This window comes from Topomyia yanbarensis, chromosome 1 (genome assembly GCF_030247195.1).
Source record: "Topomyia yanbarensis strain Yona2022 chromosome 1, ASM3024719v1, whole genome shotgun sequence".
In the NCBI taxonomy this organism is placed as follows: Eukaryota; Metazoa; Arthropoda; class Insecta; order Diptera; family Culicidae; genus Topomyia; species Topomyia yanbarensis.
In genome coordinates this window covers 188,900,456-188,915,968 of record NC_080670.1, presented here as the reverse complement: position 1 = coordinate 188,915,968, position 15,513 = coordinate 188,900,456, and the positions used below count along the sequence as shown (strand labels likewise).

General features: G+C 41.2%; 2 protein-coding genes across 3 annotated transcripts in view; one reads left to right on the top strand and one right to left on the bottom strand.

Moving 5' to 3' along the window:
- Positions 1-15,513, top strand: part of LOC131684730 (uncharacterized) — a 654,472-nt gene that overhangs the window by 281,366 nt on the left and 357,593 nt on the right. The window lies entirely within an intron of this gene.
- Positions 1-15,513, bottom strand: part of LOC131684750 (uncharacterized) — a 130,910-nt gene that overhangs the window by 9,993 nt on the left and 105,404 nt on the right. Inside the window, exon 4 of the mRNA XM_058967881.1 lies at positions 14,327-15,122. Coding sequence (XP_058823864.1) covers positions 14,327-15,122 — 796 coding nt within the window. The remainder of the gene's footprint in view (positions 1-14,326; positions 15,123-15,513) is intronic.

Here is a 15,513-nt window from a genome sequence, read left to right as displayed (position 1 = left end):
AAAGATTCGTTTTGTTAGATGCTAAGAGAAACTTCTTTCTGTAAGTATGATGAGAACGTGGCAGGTCAGACCAATCCCTTCCTACCTGTTTCCATTGAGAGGGGACTGCAAAGGTGCTGCTACCCGACCAGAGCCCCTTTTGGCAACGACTGTGCCTAGTACCTCAAAAGCAACAACCAGCACCGCCATCTAAGACGAATACACAATCCAACAATGCATGTAGCAAATAGAACATCTGTCTATGAGGGATGACGACACGGACGTATACGGTAGAGAAGGATAAGACAGGTGCAAATGAGATCCTGTCGATTGAACACAATCACCACGTGCAGTGAAAAACTGCGTGCTCTGGATCCAAACAAAAAGGCGTGAAATTGGTATCAAATTGAAGGTAATTTTAAACAATTGAATGTGAACATAATTATTTTTCAACCATTTTTGGTTAAAAAATAAAAAATCTTTTTTTTATCTTTTTTAGCCAAAAAACAGTTAAGAATTATATTTTTGCCGTTTTTAGTTTTACATTGAAGAGTCGACTTTGCGTGTCAACATCTCTGAAATGACAGAATCTATATTAGCGAAAAGAATTGAATACTGGAAAATTTTTAATCACGCGCAAAGATCCGATATGATTTTAACCGTATATATGACAATTCCCCCTTAAGTTATTAGCGACCCTGAACAGATAAACCAGACTGATTGCTATGAGGTTTTCACGAAGAAGTATAGTTTCTACGTACCCGCAAGGGAAGTAAAGATTGATGGTGTAGTAACAGAAATGGGGTTTACTTGCAAAGATCTGTTTAAGTGTGGAGTTTACTACTTCATAAACCCTTTATTTAAATCAGTGTATATTCTGGATTACAAGAAACTACGTTCAGTAACAATCGCAAAGGATAAAGAAAATAACTTTTTCTTAATTAGCCTCGTTTTAGGTGACTTTTGCCGGGTTCTCTACTCCAATCTTTGTCATTTTGGACCGGGTTCGTCTACGTGTTTGTTCTTTTTGTGCCGCGGGTCATGGACTGCTTTCGTTGCAAACAAGAGTATCACGAGAAAGATTATTGCAGTAGGGATGTCGAAAAAATGTCGCTACTGTAGGGAGAGTCCACATGATCCCTCGATGCGTACACATTGCTCGAAATAAAAAGAGATCACATTGGAGGAACGTCTTCTACTCAGTCTAGGAGTTTTCAGTAGAGGAAAATCATTTCCTCTCGTAAGCTCCCACCTTGATTGGTCACCGAATGTACTAACTCAAGGAAGTGCTGTTACTAAACCTAAGTCAGTAACTCCTGGGTTCACTCAGAGATTCAATTTAATTTTTATAAACAGTTTGAGATAATTAGGAAAGCATTCAAAGATGTTTCGGCCACCTTTGCATGTATGTCTCATGCCATGCGAAATTTCCCTGTTTTGTTGCGATTCATGACGGAGAATGTAGTATGATACCAAACTCGTGTGGCTATTCTTCCGACAGTTGACTCTTTCTCAGCTTCTGAATATATTCGCTGCTCTCGTAGTCTCAGATTTTCTGCTTCTCAGACAACGTCAGTTACTTACGAGCATCAGATAACAACCTGCAAATTTCTTAATACCCCGTCAACAAAAAACGCGAAGACAACTCAACAATGACTCTGGCCGTTACAAAATCGAAATCACTGAACTGTCGATATGAACAATGGCATTTCAATCATTTCTTAGAACAACATTTTCACAAGAACGGAAAAATGCGTGTGAACACAACGATATAAAATCTGATTGAGCTCGACCCAATTAAATGGCCAACATACGCCATTAAACTAATGAAACCGAACACTTACACACCATCAGCCCTCCGCACACCCCCCGTTCTCTAAACGTCCAGGCAGGCGGCAACAAAAACGTAAAGAAAAACAGTATACACCAACTCGACGTAAGACGGTCCCGTCGATGGTGGTGGTAGAAAATATTTCTTAACTTTTTTGTTAGCTAACGCCGTTATCCTCCCCCGACCCGACCCGACCCGGTTCCCGTCATTTGTTTCACTTCATCAATCCGATTTCCCGACAAATTCCTAAGAAATGAACAACTTTTACTTTTGTTTCCCCTCCACAGTCCACGCAAAAACAGGTGAGTAAGGTGAACACTTTTCCTGGCACCTTCTTGTCCTATTGTTTTCCCAGACGTATCCCCTCCTTCCAGTGAAGCTGGTGTGCAAGAAGCCGGCGGAAAAAAGATAACAGAAGGATAAAGTTAATAAATTGCGGTGTTTAATGGCTTAGCACATGGCTTTGGCCCCTTCTGCTGTGCTTGGTTGGTTGGGAAGGTCCGGTCTCTCGACACCGTAAGTTAACTGGAAAGTTGCTTGACGGATTTTGATGGTGGTAGTTAGCCGTAATTTACGTCGCAAACAAAGTAGGCCGAACAGCTAACTTGTTCTTACTTTATAAACGAGTTTTGATTTAAATAAATATTAATATAAAAAATATTTTCAAGCTAGAAAAAAAAATCGTCCCTTTTTTCAACAGTGCTACAAGACAGATGACAGAATACGCCCCGAGTTCCGACCCAGGAGGGCAAACCAATCCAATCAAATGGGAATCGGTAATCGGTTTGTGATATCTGTTGTTTAGTTCTCCCTTCGTCCGTTTACAGACAGTAGAGTAAAATGGATCGAGAAAAAAAATCGAAAAACTGCTGCCTGGTGTGCAGGACCATCCCATCCAGCCCCTGCCCTGAGCAAGTGATAAGAAAGCGGAAAAAGGGATGGCGTGGTTGCTCCGGTTGGTGGTGGTGGTGATGGTGGACAGTGACAGGAGGTGTTTATAGGAGTCATTAGTAGCAATTGACTGGCTGAGTGAATCTATGGGACAATGCAATGGGGTGAATCGGTGAATCGGCGTTTGCGGGTTAAATTAAGCGAAAGTTGTAAAACTAAATGGACCTTGGTTTGGTGGGTTCTGGCCACCACCGGCACTGGTGGGTACGGAATTAATGGAACATCTTAAATGAGTCATTTGTACGTGTGGAGTCAGCGTTCTACATAGGCGACGAAGATTTGGTAATTGTTCGTGGTAGTAAAAAAAGGTCCAGGTTATAGCCTCATCACACTATTGTGCGTTTGCTTATATTGATAATTATTTTATATGTGGCTTCGGTCTATTAGAAGGTAGATAACAGTGTATTCTCTTTCGCTGGACAAACCTGGAAGTCGCCTGGTATTCGGCGGTTCAATTATCTTACAAGAATCGATTCACTAAAGTCGTAAGAAGTGACAGAAAATAGATGCCTCTTGATCAATTAAATCATTTCAGACCAATTTCGGAATATTGCAGCATAGTATAGAATCTTTACACTGTCCTGTACGAAGAACGCATCGAATCAGTACCAAAAAAAAAACAAGTTTTTTCGCACGCACTTCGTAAACTAAACTAGGCGACATTTCCTCTTCCATCGTATAAGTCACGTTGCATGCTCATCAACATACAAACACTCACATAATGCCACGAGTTTGCAATAAAATTTCTTGTGACTAACCATCTAACAGACTTATATTCAACGGTGATCGAATGTTTAGGAAACCGCTAAACATTGTCTGAGAGAGAACAGCTGTTAGATGAACCTTTCTGCTCCGAGAGAATTTTGCATTTTCAACCAATTTTCAAACTGGCATTCTCCTAGCGAACTCGATCCACTGTTACCTGATTACAAATACATTTGGACGAACTAGGACCGCTACAGAGAGAGAATCTGGCGATTGCAGGGAAATGAATTCTTCCCAACATTCGAATCTTCCAGTAAGTCGCCTTTCACTTCGAGCAAAAATATCTGTAAATTGTTAAAAAAAGGCGGGAATAAAAAGCTCAATACTTTCGTTCATTGCACAGTGCTCGAGTGAGTAAAATGTTTATCTTTTTATCTTCCCAAATGAACATCGTACACAATGTTCGCTCTGGTTCTGTGCTCATATTAAACCCACATTTTGTGTACGAACTCGAGCACGCTATTTCATACTAGAACACGTGCACAGGCTCGCCTGTACAACCGCACTACATGTACGTACACGGTGAGCGTACACCTCTCATACGCAAAGGTTAGTGGCCCCAGTTTTCTCCTTCTCACTTTCATCATCGTTAGCGTTGATTCTTTTTGCCTTGTGTGAACCGTTCTTGTGTACGCACCCGGTATACGCACACGTATGTTTGAACTAGAGTTTGAACATCGTTCGTTTGGGTTCGACGTTCGAGGCGAACATGTACATCGAGACGAAGCATATTTGAGGTTGAACGCGTGCACGAAATTTTGTACACAGACACAAACTTGTCGATGTTCATGGGAATTCTGGTACGCCAATTAATTAGCTAGGGACTGGAAGGTGTGAAATATTTTCCAATATTAAGAGCCATAGTACTCAAGGAAGAGCAAGGAGTTGAAGGAAGAATGTTTAGAAAAGTGTGTCATATGAGCAAGCTTAGAGTTGTCCGATGATTTAACCCTTTGTCTTCTACACGCAGGGGTCAGGATATTCTGGCATTTTAAATGCGAATCACCTGAGTCTGCGGCATGTCCGGATAAGCGTAAAGTCACTTAGTGACTTATGCTGTACATATTGACCTCTTAATAGAAAGCTGCTTTACGATGTTGGTTGCAATACGCTTCGATCGGGGTGCATCGGGGAGGCCGGAAAGATTCATTGGGCCTTCTTTGCGCTGCATGATTTTTCCTACTATCACCCTTTCATGTGCTGTATGGATTTGCCTTTGTCACTTTTCCTTTCAATTTTTTTTGTCGTTCTGCGCATGATTACCGCAATTAGATATTGGCTCTCTCCAATATGTAGTATACGAGTTGTACAGCCATCCAACCTTTAACAAATGTCTAATTAATTTGTTGTTTCCTCTTTTGCTGTTTCTTTCTCTAAGACACTCAAAAGAGCACTGAAATATGCAAATATTAAGACACGCATTGGTATACGCAAAATCACAAACGCCGCTAGCATACGCGACATACAAGGTCCATGCAATAAAAGAATGCGTACAATAACATACAAACGCTCGAGCCCTTGGTGATAATACAAATCCGGCCCCAAGGGCTGCGCCCAGGATCTCGCAATCGCATAAACGTCCTGGCGATTGAATCAACGTAATAGCACTTACTAATTAATAAACACGGTATCATGTGCCAACATACAAGCGCTCGCTTTCCCGCGATCACAAAACAGTTTCGTCCGGGGGCTGCCACTCTAAAATATGGAACTTTTATACACAAGACAACAAGCTTCGGAGCACCGTCGTATGAGACTCTAGCGAGATAAGCTCACTCCCTTGCATCATCTGAACCGTACACTCAAAATTAAACATCAAAATGACAACCCGTGCGAGGGTTAGAAAACCCACGTGAATATGCAAACTGCATCTCGATTATATAAACGAATTCAAACACGCAAAGTTATACATAGCCTGGCATATGTGACATAAAAGTGACCAGGCGATCATATACGTTCACATAGAAATGCTTGTGTCCTTCGCGATAATATAAATCTGGCGACGCATGCGAAGATGCAATCGGGATCGTTCGCGAACACCCGTACTATTATTATCTTGTCAATTTCAGGTTATTATTATCTTGCCGATTTTCGATTTATGAACAAAAGAAGGCCTTTTCAATGGTATGCTTTTCATTTTAAAAACACTTCAAATGAAAAAGTATATGCTGAGCAGCACCAAGCGTTTTGAGCAGACTTTCAGCTTTGGTAAACTAGTTAGCAATAATTTGATAATCTGTGAATTTTCTGCTTATTAAAGTCAACTTTCCAGAGATCATTTCTGTCAATCACTTTTATAAATCATACACAAAATTTCCTCGAGGATTAGCAGAAAGTTCCCACAAATGAGTGTATAATATTCACCTTGCCACCTTATAAAGGTTTTAAAATCAAGGATCATTGGCCTTTTTCGGAAAAAATATGCCTTTTAAATACAACTTAAGTCGAAAAAACAAATCCTGGGTGAACTGCTTGCCATTGTATTGTATCTTCTTTCTCGGTGGGGAATCATTATTTCCAATATTTACTCAACTGCATGTTGGTTGTTAAGTCTACACTCACCCTCCCTCTTGTGCACGTCTATCTCGTTGTCGCTAGAGCAGTTTAGGTTTTCACTGTTGGATGTTTTAAGATGTTTGCTGTTTTTTGAGTAACTCTGGTATATCCGTCTTCTCGTTTTGTTATTCCTTCGCTAGTTTAGGGTTATCGAGGATCAATGTGCTGTATCTAATAGACGATGATGAAGGTCATATTTAAATGTATTAGTAACCGGAAACATCAGAAAAAGTATACGGAAATCGAAATTTATTATGCCATAAATTTGCAGAAATCTAGCGATAGATTGCCACACCTGTACAGTATCCACCACATTGATCAATAAAAATTGTTTGACCTGCTTTTCGTGGTTTAGCGGTCGAAGACTGCTTATTATCTAACTTTTGCTTGACCCCGGAACTAATATCGCTGTCAGTTCAAATATTTTGACGGCAGTATTGGGGTTAGAACCTGACTCTGTTTCGCTTCAAGCAAAAACAACATTAGTGTGTAGATACAGTGTTGGCACATGGTTTCCGATTTAGTATCTTCTATAACTTGTAAACGTGCAATTCAGAACACCGTGAATTTTCTTGCTCCAAATAAATCAGAAAATCCTACCAAAAAAGTCCAATAAGTAGTGAAATAGTGAAACACTCTCCCCAATAGTGCCAAAATAGGCTTTTTATCCTATCTAGAAACACATATTTTTTAGAATATTTAGTATCTATTGTCTTTGTTGTAGGTCATCAAAACTTCATTCACTTTTCATGTTATGATCGCGTGGGAACGAGCGTTTATATATTCACATTTTAGACCGCGTTTATTAATTTATAAGTACAGCAAATTAAGGTGAGTTGAAACAGAAGAGAGTTGAAAATTTCATTTTTTAAACATGTTTTGACTTTTAAAATTTAATTTTGAAGATCAGAGAACAACATTGATGACCATGAAACGTCATTTGGTTTTCCTGTGTACGATTTGCACAATTATATTTTGTTCCATTTTTATGGTATCTATTATGTAAAAAATGGCGCAAAATTTAAAAAAAATTGACTATTCGTTGCAGATATTTAACAATTCGCAAAATAAAAAAAAATCTGCCACGGGTAAACATAGCGGTATGTTTACTGAATACCTTTATAAAATGGAAATCGGACCAATGCTCTTATGAAAAGTTTTACTCGACAGCAGTTTTGACATCGTAATCAATGATGTTTGAAGGTCGCGATTGTTTTTTTTTGGTCATCAAAACATAAATTTAAAAGTAAAAAACAGCTTGAAAATAAAAAATAGATACCTTGCGATTTATTCCTCTTACAAACCAGCTCATGTTCGGGTCTCGAGACTAGACCCCCTTAATCAACAGTGGTACAACTGCCCTTCGCATCATTTGAGGAAGATAAAATATCGATCGGAATTGATGGAGCACGAATCTGTGCATACTCCATCTAAGAAACTGCCAAGTATTGGTACAGGAGAGATGTTAGAAGTATTTTTCTGCTCCGACAGAATTTCGCATGAGTTGACGAACTGGCTCTCGGGTAGACGAGTCCGGCAATGTCTCGCACTAAAACCCTGCTGAAAGTTAATTGCTAAACGAGAGTTAGTTCCCCCATATCATTAGAGTTCCCGGCAATGTCGCCCTGAAACGTATGGTTTGCTCTATATGAGTTTCAGTTTTTTGTTCCTTGGACCGATGCTAGGAGCTTACTGGTGCGATCATGATCGCTTGGGAACGCGCGTTTGTATAACCGCACTTGAGACCTTATTTATAAATTCGTAGGTGTTAAATCGCTCACCAAATCACAGCAACGTTATTATGTTTGTGAATTTACGTTCGCGTTTGTGACGAAGATGATATTCTCGCGAAGGGCTCGAACGTTTGTATGTTAACGTGCTTGATCGCGTGGGAGTTTGTATATAGTGGTAATGTTTCTTTTTTTAGAGAGTGGAGGATCGGGCATTTGTAAGTTCGCGCTTGAGATCACGTTTATAAATTCGTTTGTGATAAAATGTTGACTCAATCGCTGTGGCGCTTTATTGTGATTGCGAGTTCGCGGGCTTAGGTATGCGTGAATAATCGTACTTTCGAACGGATATTATCGCCAAAGAATTGAGCGTTTGTATGTTAATGTACGCTTACACAACAAAGAACGTGAGCGAATGAAACCTGGAGATCATTTAGCTTAGGTCGTAAGTAACAATAAGCGATTCTTTTTTGGTAACATTTGCAGTTGCAGTTCAACATTTACTCCCCAACTCTTTGCATAATATTGTTGTAAAAACCGTCGTCTTTCGATATTTACTGAAAACATGGCGTTTAGTTTCAATGCCGTTGTAAAAATCGATAGAGGAAGTAAACAAAGTAAGGCTCCCAAGGTTACTTAGGTTCTATTAAAATTTCTCCTCTAAAATCTTCTCAAATTGGCGTAGAAATCTCATGTCTTTGGAATTGAACGTACAATACCAAATTTAACAACAAAAAAACAACAAATAAAAATACAGATCAAAATGCCATGGACAAATATCGAGCAAAATACTCCTCAATAGCCGGTTCTTGAAGGTACTGACATGTTGAATTCGGAATCCGCAAACGCTTCGTTAAATGTAGCAGACATCAAGCGAATAGAACCATAGACACCATATAAGAGGATCCTAAATTCCAACAACAAAAAGCATCATGGACAAAGCACACGAATATTTTTGCAGAACATCACGCTAATTCCTTAACTAAAATAGACGTTCTGGTGTGTGGATATGAAGTTGAATCAATAATCACCTTCTGGTCTATTTATTGCTTTTTTAGACCGCTCAAAATTATTTCATATTCTCTTAAGGCTCTTACGTGTATGTGTAACATATAGATACAACAAACATCCGTTACATCTAGCGTCACCCCTAACTGCAAGTGAAATGAGTGAACCACAAAATAAATTTCGTCCATTACAGGAGAATACAATCGCGATTGACTGTTCGCAGATCTATCTTACATATACAGTGTGCGAGGTGGAGCAGTTGATCGAAGTGAAAATGGAGCTTGCTCTTACCGAAGTTTTACAAATACAGGTACATCATACTAGACAAATAGTACTAATGACGTTTAACTCCTTAACCTATGCAGTAAGCTTTTTAGCGAAGAACAACATGCAACACGACGTCGAATATGAAAACGTTAAAACCAAGATCCCCGTGTATATGAACAATGATCGCACGGAAATTCGCCTACATTCGTACTAGTACGGATTATATTAAAAGATTCATGTTCAAGTATGGAGAAGTGGAATTAGTCACAAACGACGCTTAGAGAAGTTTTTTCTCTGTTAATCTCAACGGTGTTCGGGTGATGCGAATGCGGTTGAACCAACCTATACCGTCTTACTTGACTTTCGAGGGCAGATCATCTCAAGTTGTTAAAAACATACAAACAACCCTATGCACATACCCTGGGCAGACGTCCACGTGCCAGTTCTGTAACCAGACGGCACGTTACGGTGAGCGATGCACCAAAACAACAAAAAGAAAATTCATCTACTACAACTAACATCATCAAACAGTGATCGACGTCTGCTAATACACCGCAGACAGCCGACTAAAAAATAAATGCCGGACAAACAATATTCCACGGTATCCCTAAGCCAATAGTAAACTTGCCTAGAAACCAGAAAGAAGATGGTCATACCAGGCCGCCGAAAACACAAATTGCACCAAACATGTAACAACGAAAATCAAAACCCTAGCGACGACACAAAAAACAAGCGAGTGAGAAGGTGGACGGAATGATCAGCAGGCGGCAGAGGGTAAACCATTGAACCCAGACATCCCATGACATCGACAAGTTTAATTTCGTTCACGCGTTCAACCTCAAACATGCTTCGTCTCGATGTACAAGTTTGCCTCGAACACCGAACCCTAGCGAACGTTGTACAAACTCTAGTTCAAACATCCGTGAACGTACACCGGGTGCGTACGCGAGAACGATTCGCACAAGGCAAAAAAAATTAACGCTAGTGATGATGAGAGTGAGAAAGAGAAAACTAGTGCCACGAACCTACACGCAGAACTTTATTTATTCATCGATAGCATATTTTTCTATCTGCCTCTGTACAGTACACTGAAGTCTTTTTTTATGCGGTTTTTTAATGCGGTTTTTTTTATGCGGATTTTCAAAGTTATGCGGTTTTTTTAATGCGGATTTTCAAAGGTATGCGATTCTTTTTATGCAGCTTCCTTTTAATTTCTAGGGCATCACCTGAAGCAACTTTTATCGAGAGATAGATCCTCGTGAATGCACATGCTTAAACAAAAGAAATATTTTTATTTTAGGTTATAAATTACTAGTCTTTGGGTTAAGGATATGAGAAATATTCTTGATGCAGTGAAAATAAAAACAGAAAATGACTGAATACCTTTTTACCTTTCTCATAATAAAACTTATGCAATCGGTCGGAATTTCAACTTTTTAACCGAGGCCCGCAGAGCCGAATCTCTTATACCATTCGACTCAGTTCGGCGAGATCGGAAAAAAAGTCTCTGAGCGTGTATTTTTTTTTTACTTGGTGATAAAGCTTTTACGCCGACCCGGCACACGTTCAGTAGTTAGACCATACTACCGATTTCATCCATCATGTGCCAGAGTGAGGGACTCTGAACAGAGAAGATAACTCTCTGTTCCTCTAAACTCCACCAAGAAGTCCGACATTTGCCTGATCCCCCGGATTCCATTTGAAATGACTACTTTGGGGGGAGGCGTGTTAATGCACTTCACTTGATTCCAGGTCTAGCTGGTCGTGCAAGATTCCGCTTGACTCGTAACCGCCATATCGCCACGGCATGATATTCTACATGCCTTCCTCTCTACGTTGACCAGTTGGATGCCGTGGTCGATCTGGCGATTCCGGTTGGAGGGTGGCTTCCGGTTCACTGGTGCCCCAACGACCAGGGTCTGTCGCGTTCGGTGCTACTCGGCGTAGCTCCTGACGGTGGAGCTAGCCTACCTCGGCGGAGAGTTCCCCGACGAAAGAATGTCTCCTGCAACCGTTGACGGACACGTTATTCTTCCTTAGATGCAGTCCGGCAGAATGCCGAGGTTAGTCCAGCGATTCCCGGTGGAGGATTGCGTCCGGTTCACTGGCGCCCCGATGATTCAAGCCGGCGATTCGCTACGGACTACTCGGAATAGTCCCCGACGGTGGATCTTTCCTACTCCGACGAAAAGTTCCCCGGCAGTGGAAGATCTTCCGAATACTACCCGGGCAGATGCAGAGGTCGGTCCTACGATTCGGGGTGGAGTGACTTCCAGTTGTCAGGCGCCCCGACGAGCATCTGCCGGCGCTACTTCCCGATCTATTCGAATTAGTCCCCGGCGGGGGCCTAGTCTACTCCGACGGAGAAATTTCCCGACGTTGAAATTTCTGTCGAAATCGTTATCTCGATGCTGGTCGGTTAGGTGCCGAGGTCAGTCTTGCGATTCCAAGGAGTCACGGTTCCGACAGCATAAGTCATTAAGTGACTTTACGTTTGTCTGGACATGCCGCAGACTCAGGTGATTCGCATTTAATGCCAAAAGATCCTGACTCCTGCGTTGCAGAAGAAAAAGAGCTAAGTAGCCGGGAAACTCTAAGCTTGCTCATATGACCCTACTCCACGCTTTTTTCTAAACTTTCTTACTTCAAATCCTTGCTTTTCCTTGAGTACTATGGCTCTTAATATTGAAAAATATTTCACACCTTATGTGTTTTTTTATGCGGATTTTCAAAGTTATGCGGTTTTATTTTATGCGGATTTTCAAAGTTTCGCGGTTTTTTTATGCGGATTGTCAACGTTATGCGGTTTTTTTTTATGCGGATTTTCAAAGTTATGCGGTTTTTTTATGCGGATTTTTTTTATGCGGTACGTATCCCCCGCATAAAAAAAACTTCAGTGTATGCTAACTCAGCATATTTCTATTTCTAAGTGTATGTGTACGCACACCGTGTACGTACATGGGGTTCGATTGTGCAGACGAACATGTGCATGTGTTTAGGTACGAAATAGCGAGTTCGAGTTCGTACACGAAGTGTGGGTTTAATATGAGCACAGAACCAGAGCGAACATTGTGTACGATGTTCATTTGGGAAGTCTGATTGCTCCCCAATAATAAAGAAAATTAGCAAAAGAAGTGGAAAGCAATGCACCCAGGATACTCAACAGAAATAATATTCGATTATTTGTTTCTTTTTATCTATTTCGAATTGTCAAGTGAATTGTATATTATTTTCAAAAAGGGGGAAGACCCTCAAGGTTAAAACCTGAATAAACAAATAAAATTTAAACAAATTGTTCATTGTGAATTTTTACTCATTGCAACTACGGCCAGTCTACCTAAGCTAAGCTAAGCTAAGAAAGTTGATATTTTGAGAGATACGCCGTGTCCTGGGTAATGCTTCATCTTGACTCCGGGCTCGTCACAGCGTAAAGTGTCGAAACTATTCCAACTTGAAATCTCTAAGCAAAATGCTCTGCTCGTTTGGATATGTCAAATCCATCTTGTCCAGACTTTCACTAGAGGGACATTAACTCTGATCTCTTACATTGCTTCTCGGTGTAGTAGCAAATACAAACACAAACAAAAAACGAAATCTCTATCCCGAGCTTCCGGATACGGGGCGGTAAATAAACCTTGAAATCCAATTACAGCACAAATTCCCACGTGGCTAGAGGTAGGACTCACTTCAACGACTTCCACCAGCTAGCACGAGAAGTGGTGCAATTTCAAAGACCGTTTCCCTAAATTGTTTTTGATATTTTTCCGCTTCACCACCGACACACGCTGCATGTGCACCTGCATCGGGAGTGTTGCCAGAGTTCGGTTTATAAACTATGCTTTAGCCAAATGAAATGTTTCAAATAGATTAGTTCTTATCAGCTTAAAAAGAGCTTCTTTTCTTGTGGAACATCACGCTTGGCTAGAAATTTGCTCAGGAACACAAATTGTGTCTCCATTTTTTGGAGCTAGCGTCAATCCGGCGTTAGTTTAGTCCTGTCATTAAGTTAGTGTCGGATTCTGATGAGACGAAGTCGAAACGCAAATTCCATAACTAATTCTGTATATTTTATTTAGACCATTTATGAAGACTGGGATGGTTTAGTCTTGAGAAATTGAACGGCTGTCTCAATCAACAAGACACAAAACGAATGTTGTTTACTGCCCGACGTTTTGGCCTTTACTGTTGGCCTTTTTCAAGGGAAATACGATCTTTCGTTTTTTTGTTAAGTTGTCGCTGTCCTCCGCAAAGTCGGACAGCGACAATTCAACAAAAAATGAAAGACCGCTATTCCCTTTGAAGAAGGGCAACATCGAAGGCCGAAACGTCGGGCAGTAAACAATATTCGTTTTGTGTCTTGTTGACTGAGACAGCCATTCAAATTCCTCAAGTCTATAACATACATGTTAATGTTAATGGAAAATTGTCTTCGAATAAACAATCAGAATCATCACTACGAGTAAGAGTAGGTTGATTCGATCCTCACCGTATGACAATCAAGTTTCACAGTGGATCTGGATGCACTTCCTTCTAAAGTCCCATTTCCGTCCCCCCCTTTCTGGATTGCAGTTTGTGCCTGTTGCTTCGCAGCACTGTGCATCCATGCCATCGATAGAGCCACAGTGCAACGAAAGGATGGTGAAAAACTTTTCTTTTTAACTTAATGCCTAGGCACCTATTTAAGTGGAACCTATTTAATAATTTACCGATTGGGGAATTAGAGTAGATTAGCTTTTCAGAACGAGTTTGCTTGGTGGTCTGTGAAAAATGTTGGTTGGTCTATGCAATATGGGATGAAAACCTTTGGGAATTCTGTGACCTTTTTTTTCTTCGTCGCTTCATCGGTTGCATTCAAGAGATTATCTTTAAATAGCATTTGCGATGACAATATCTTAACTGTGTTATATTTCTTCTTAGTGGAGAACAATTTTGATAAAAACTATTTTTTCTCCACTAAACAGAAAATTGTTGAAAACCCTATAATTAAATTAGTTATAGAATTTGCGTTTCGACTTCGTCTCATCAGAATCCGACACTAACTTAGTGACAGGACTAAACAAACGCCGGATTGACGTTGGACATCATACTTGACTAGGGGTTTGCCCACTACCGTTTTTGGAGCTAGCGCCAGTCCGGCATTAGCTTAGTCCTCTCAGTAAGTTAGAGTCGAATACTGATGAGACGAAGGCGAAACACAAAATCTAATCTAATCGATCTATCAAAGCGACCTAACACTTACCGACGAGAACTCCATCACTTTCAGTATCCACAGCGTAAGGGCAAGATTAATGATAATCATTATCATCAGCATCAGTATCACTGTGTAAAGGCATTTCTTCCGCCAACCGTACAGGGTCAACTGGACACCCGCGGCGGCACTTCCTATCGATTGCTGAGTAACGGCCGCAAATCGAGGCGTCACTTTTCCTCCTCCCGTTTCACCGTTGTTGTGATTTTTCCCGACACTTCCACCGTGAGGTGGCGCACTGTTGTTACTAACATTACTACTATTTACAGTATGATTCGTGACACCTCCGACCGCAGGAGCTACACTCCCGCCTCCACTAGCACTGTTCCGATTGGTTGGCATTTGCGTTTCCACCGGTCGATGGGTCCCACTACCGGGTGCCGTCGAGGTCGGGGTCGTCGTTGCGGTACTACTCGTTGGCGAAGGCCTGAATGTGATTTTTGAACTGTCCGCCGTAGCCGTCGTAGTAGTCCGAGGTTCGATGGATATTTTGTGGTGTATTACGGTAGGCCCTCCGAAATTGGCACTGGTACTTCCGATGATCCTCGGAGGTTGCCCCTGGTAGAGATTGTTGGACGCTCCCAACGAGCTGGCGATTGGTTTGCTGTTACCAAATCCACTCAGTGACGGCGTGTTGGATGCGAAGGTTGGCCGTTTCAACATGCTTCCGCTGTCGAAGGCAGACGAGGTAGAAGGGGTCGGTTCTTCGACGCTGCTGCTGGCTTTTGGGTCACTGTCCTTGCTTGGTCCCGGATGTTGGTTGAAGAACACTGAACGTGGGTCATCTCTGTTGGTATAAAAAAGAAAAAAAAAACAATTTCAGTAAGAACTTTTTTGTTTTATTTGAAATCAATAACAGGTTTGACGAATCGTCGAACCACTTGCCAAAGCATCCTCTATCACCCGAAGGTCATTAATTTAAATCGACCGCTTTCTCTTCCATTTATCCCTACCAACTCGAGGGAATCGTGTACCCCCCCGCCCCGACATTCGAAAGCAATCCGTCACAGCGTAATAAACAGTCGCCTTCATCAGTATCGTCACCGGAAAATTGCACAGCTGTTTGGTTTTAGTGAAAACCCTGTGGAAACACTTCTCAGCCGTGTAATGATGTCGGCAGCCCCGGCCGGACTGCATTTGTGACTGACTTGCATCGGGATCAAAACCTAACGCACCGA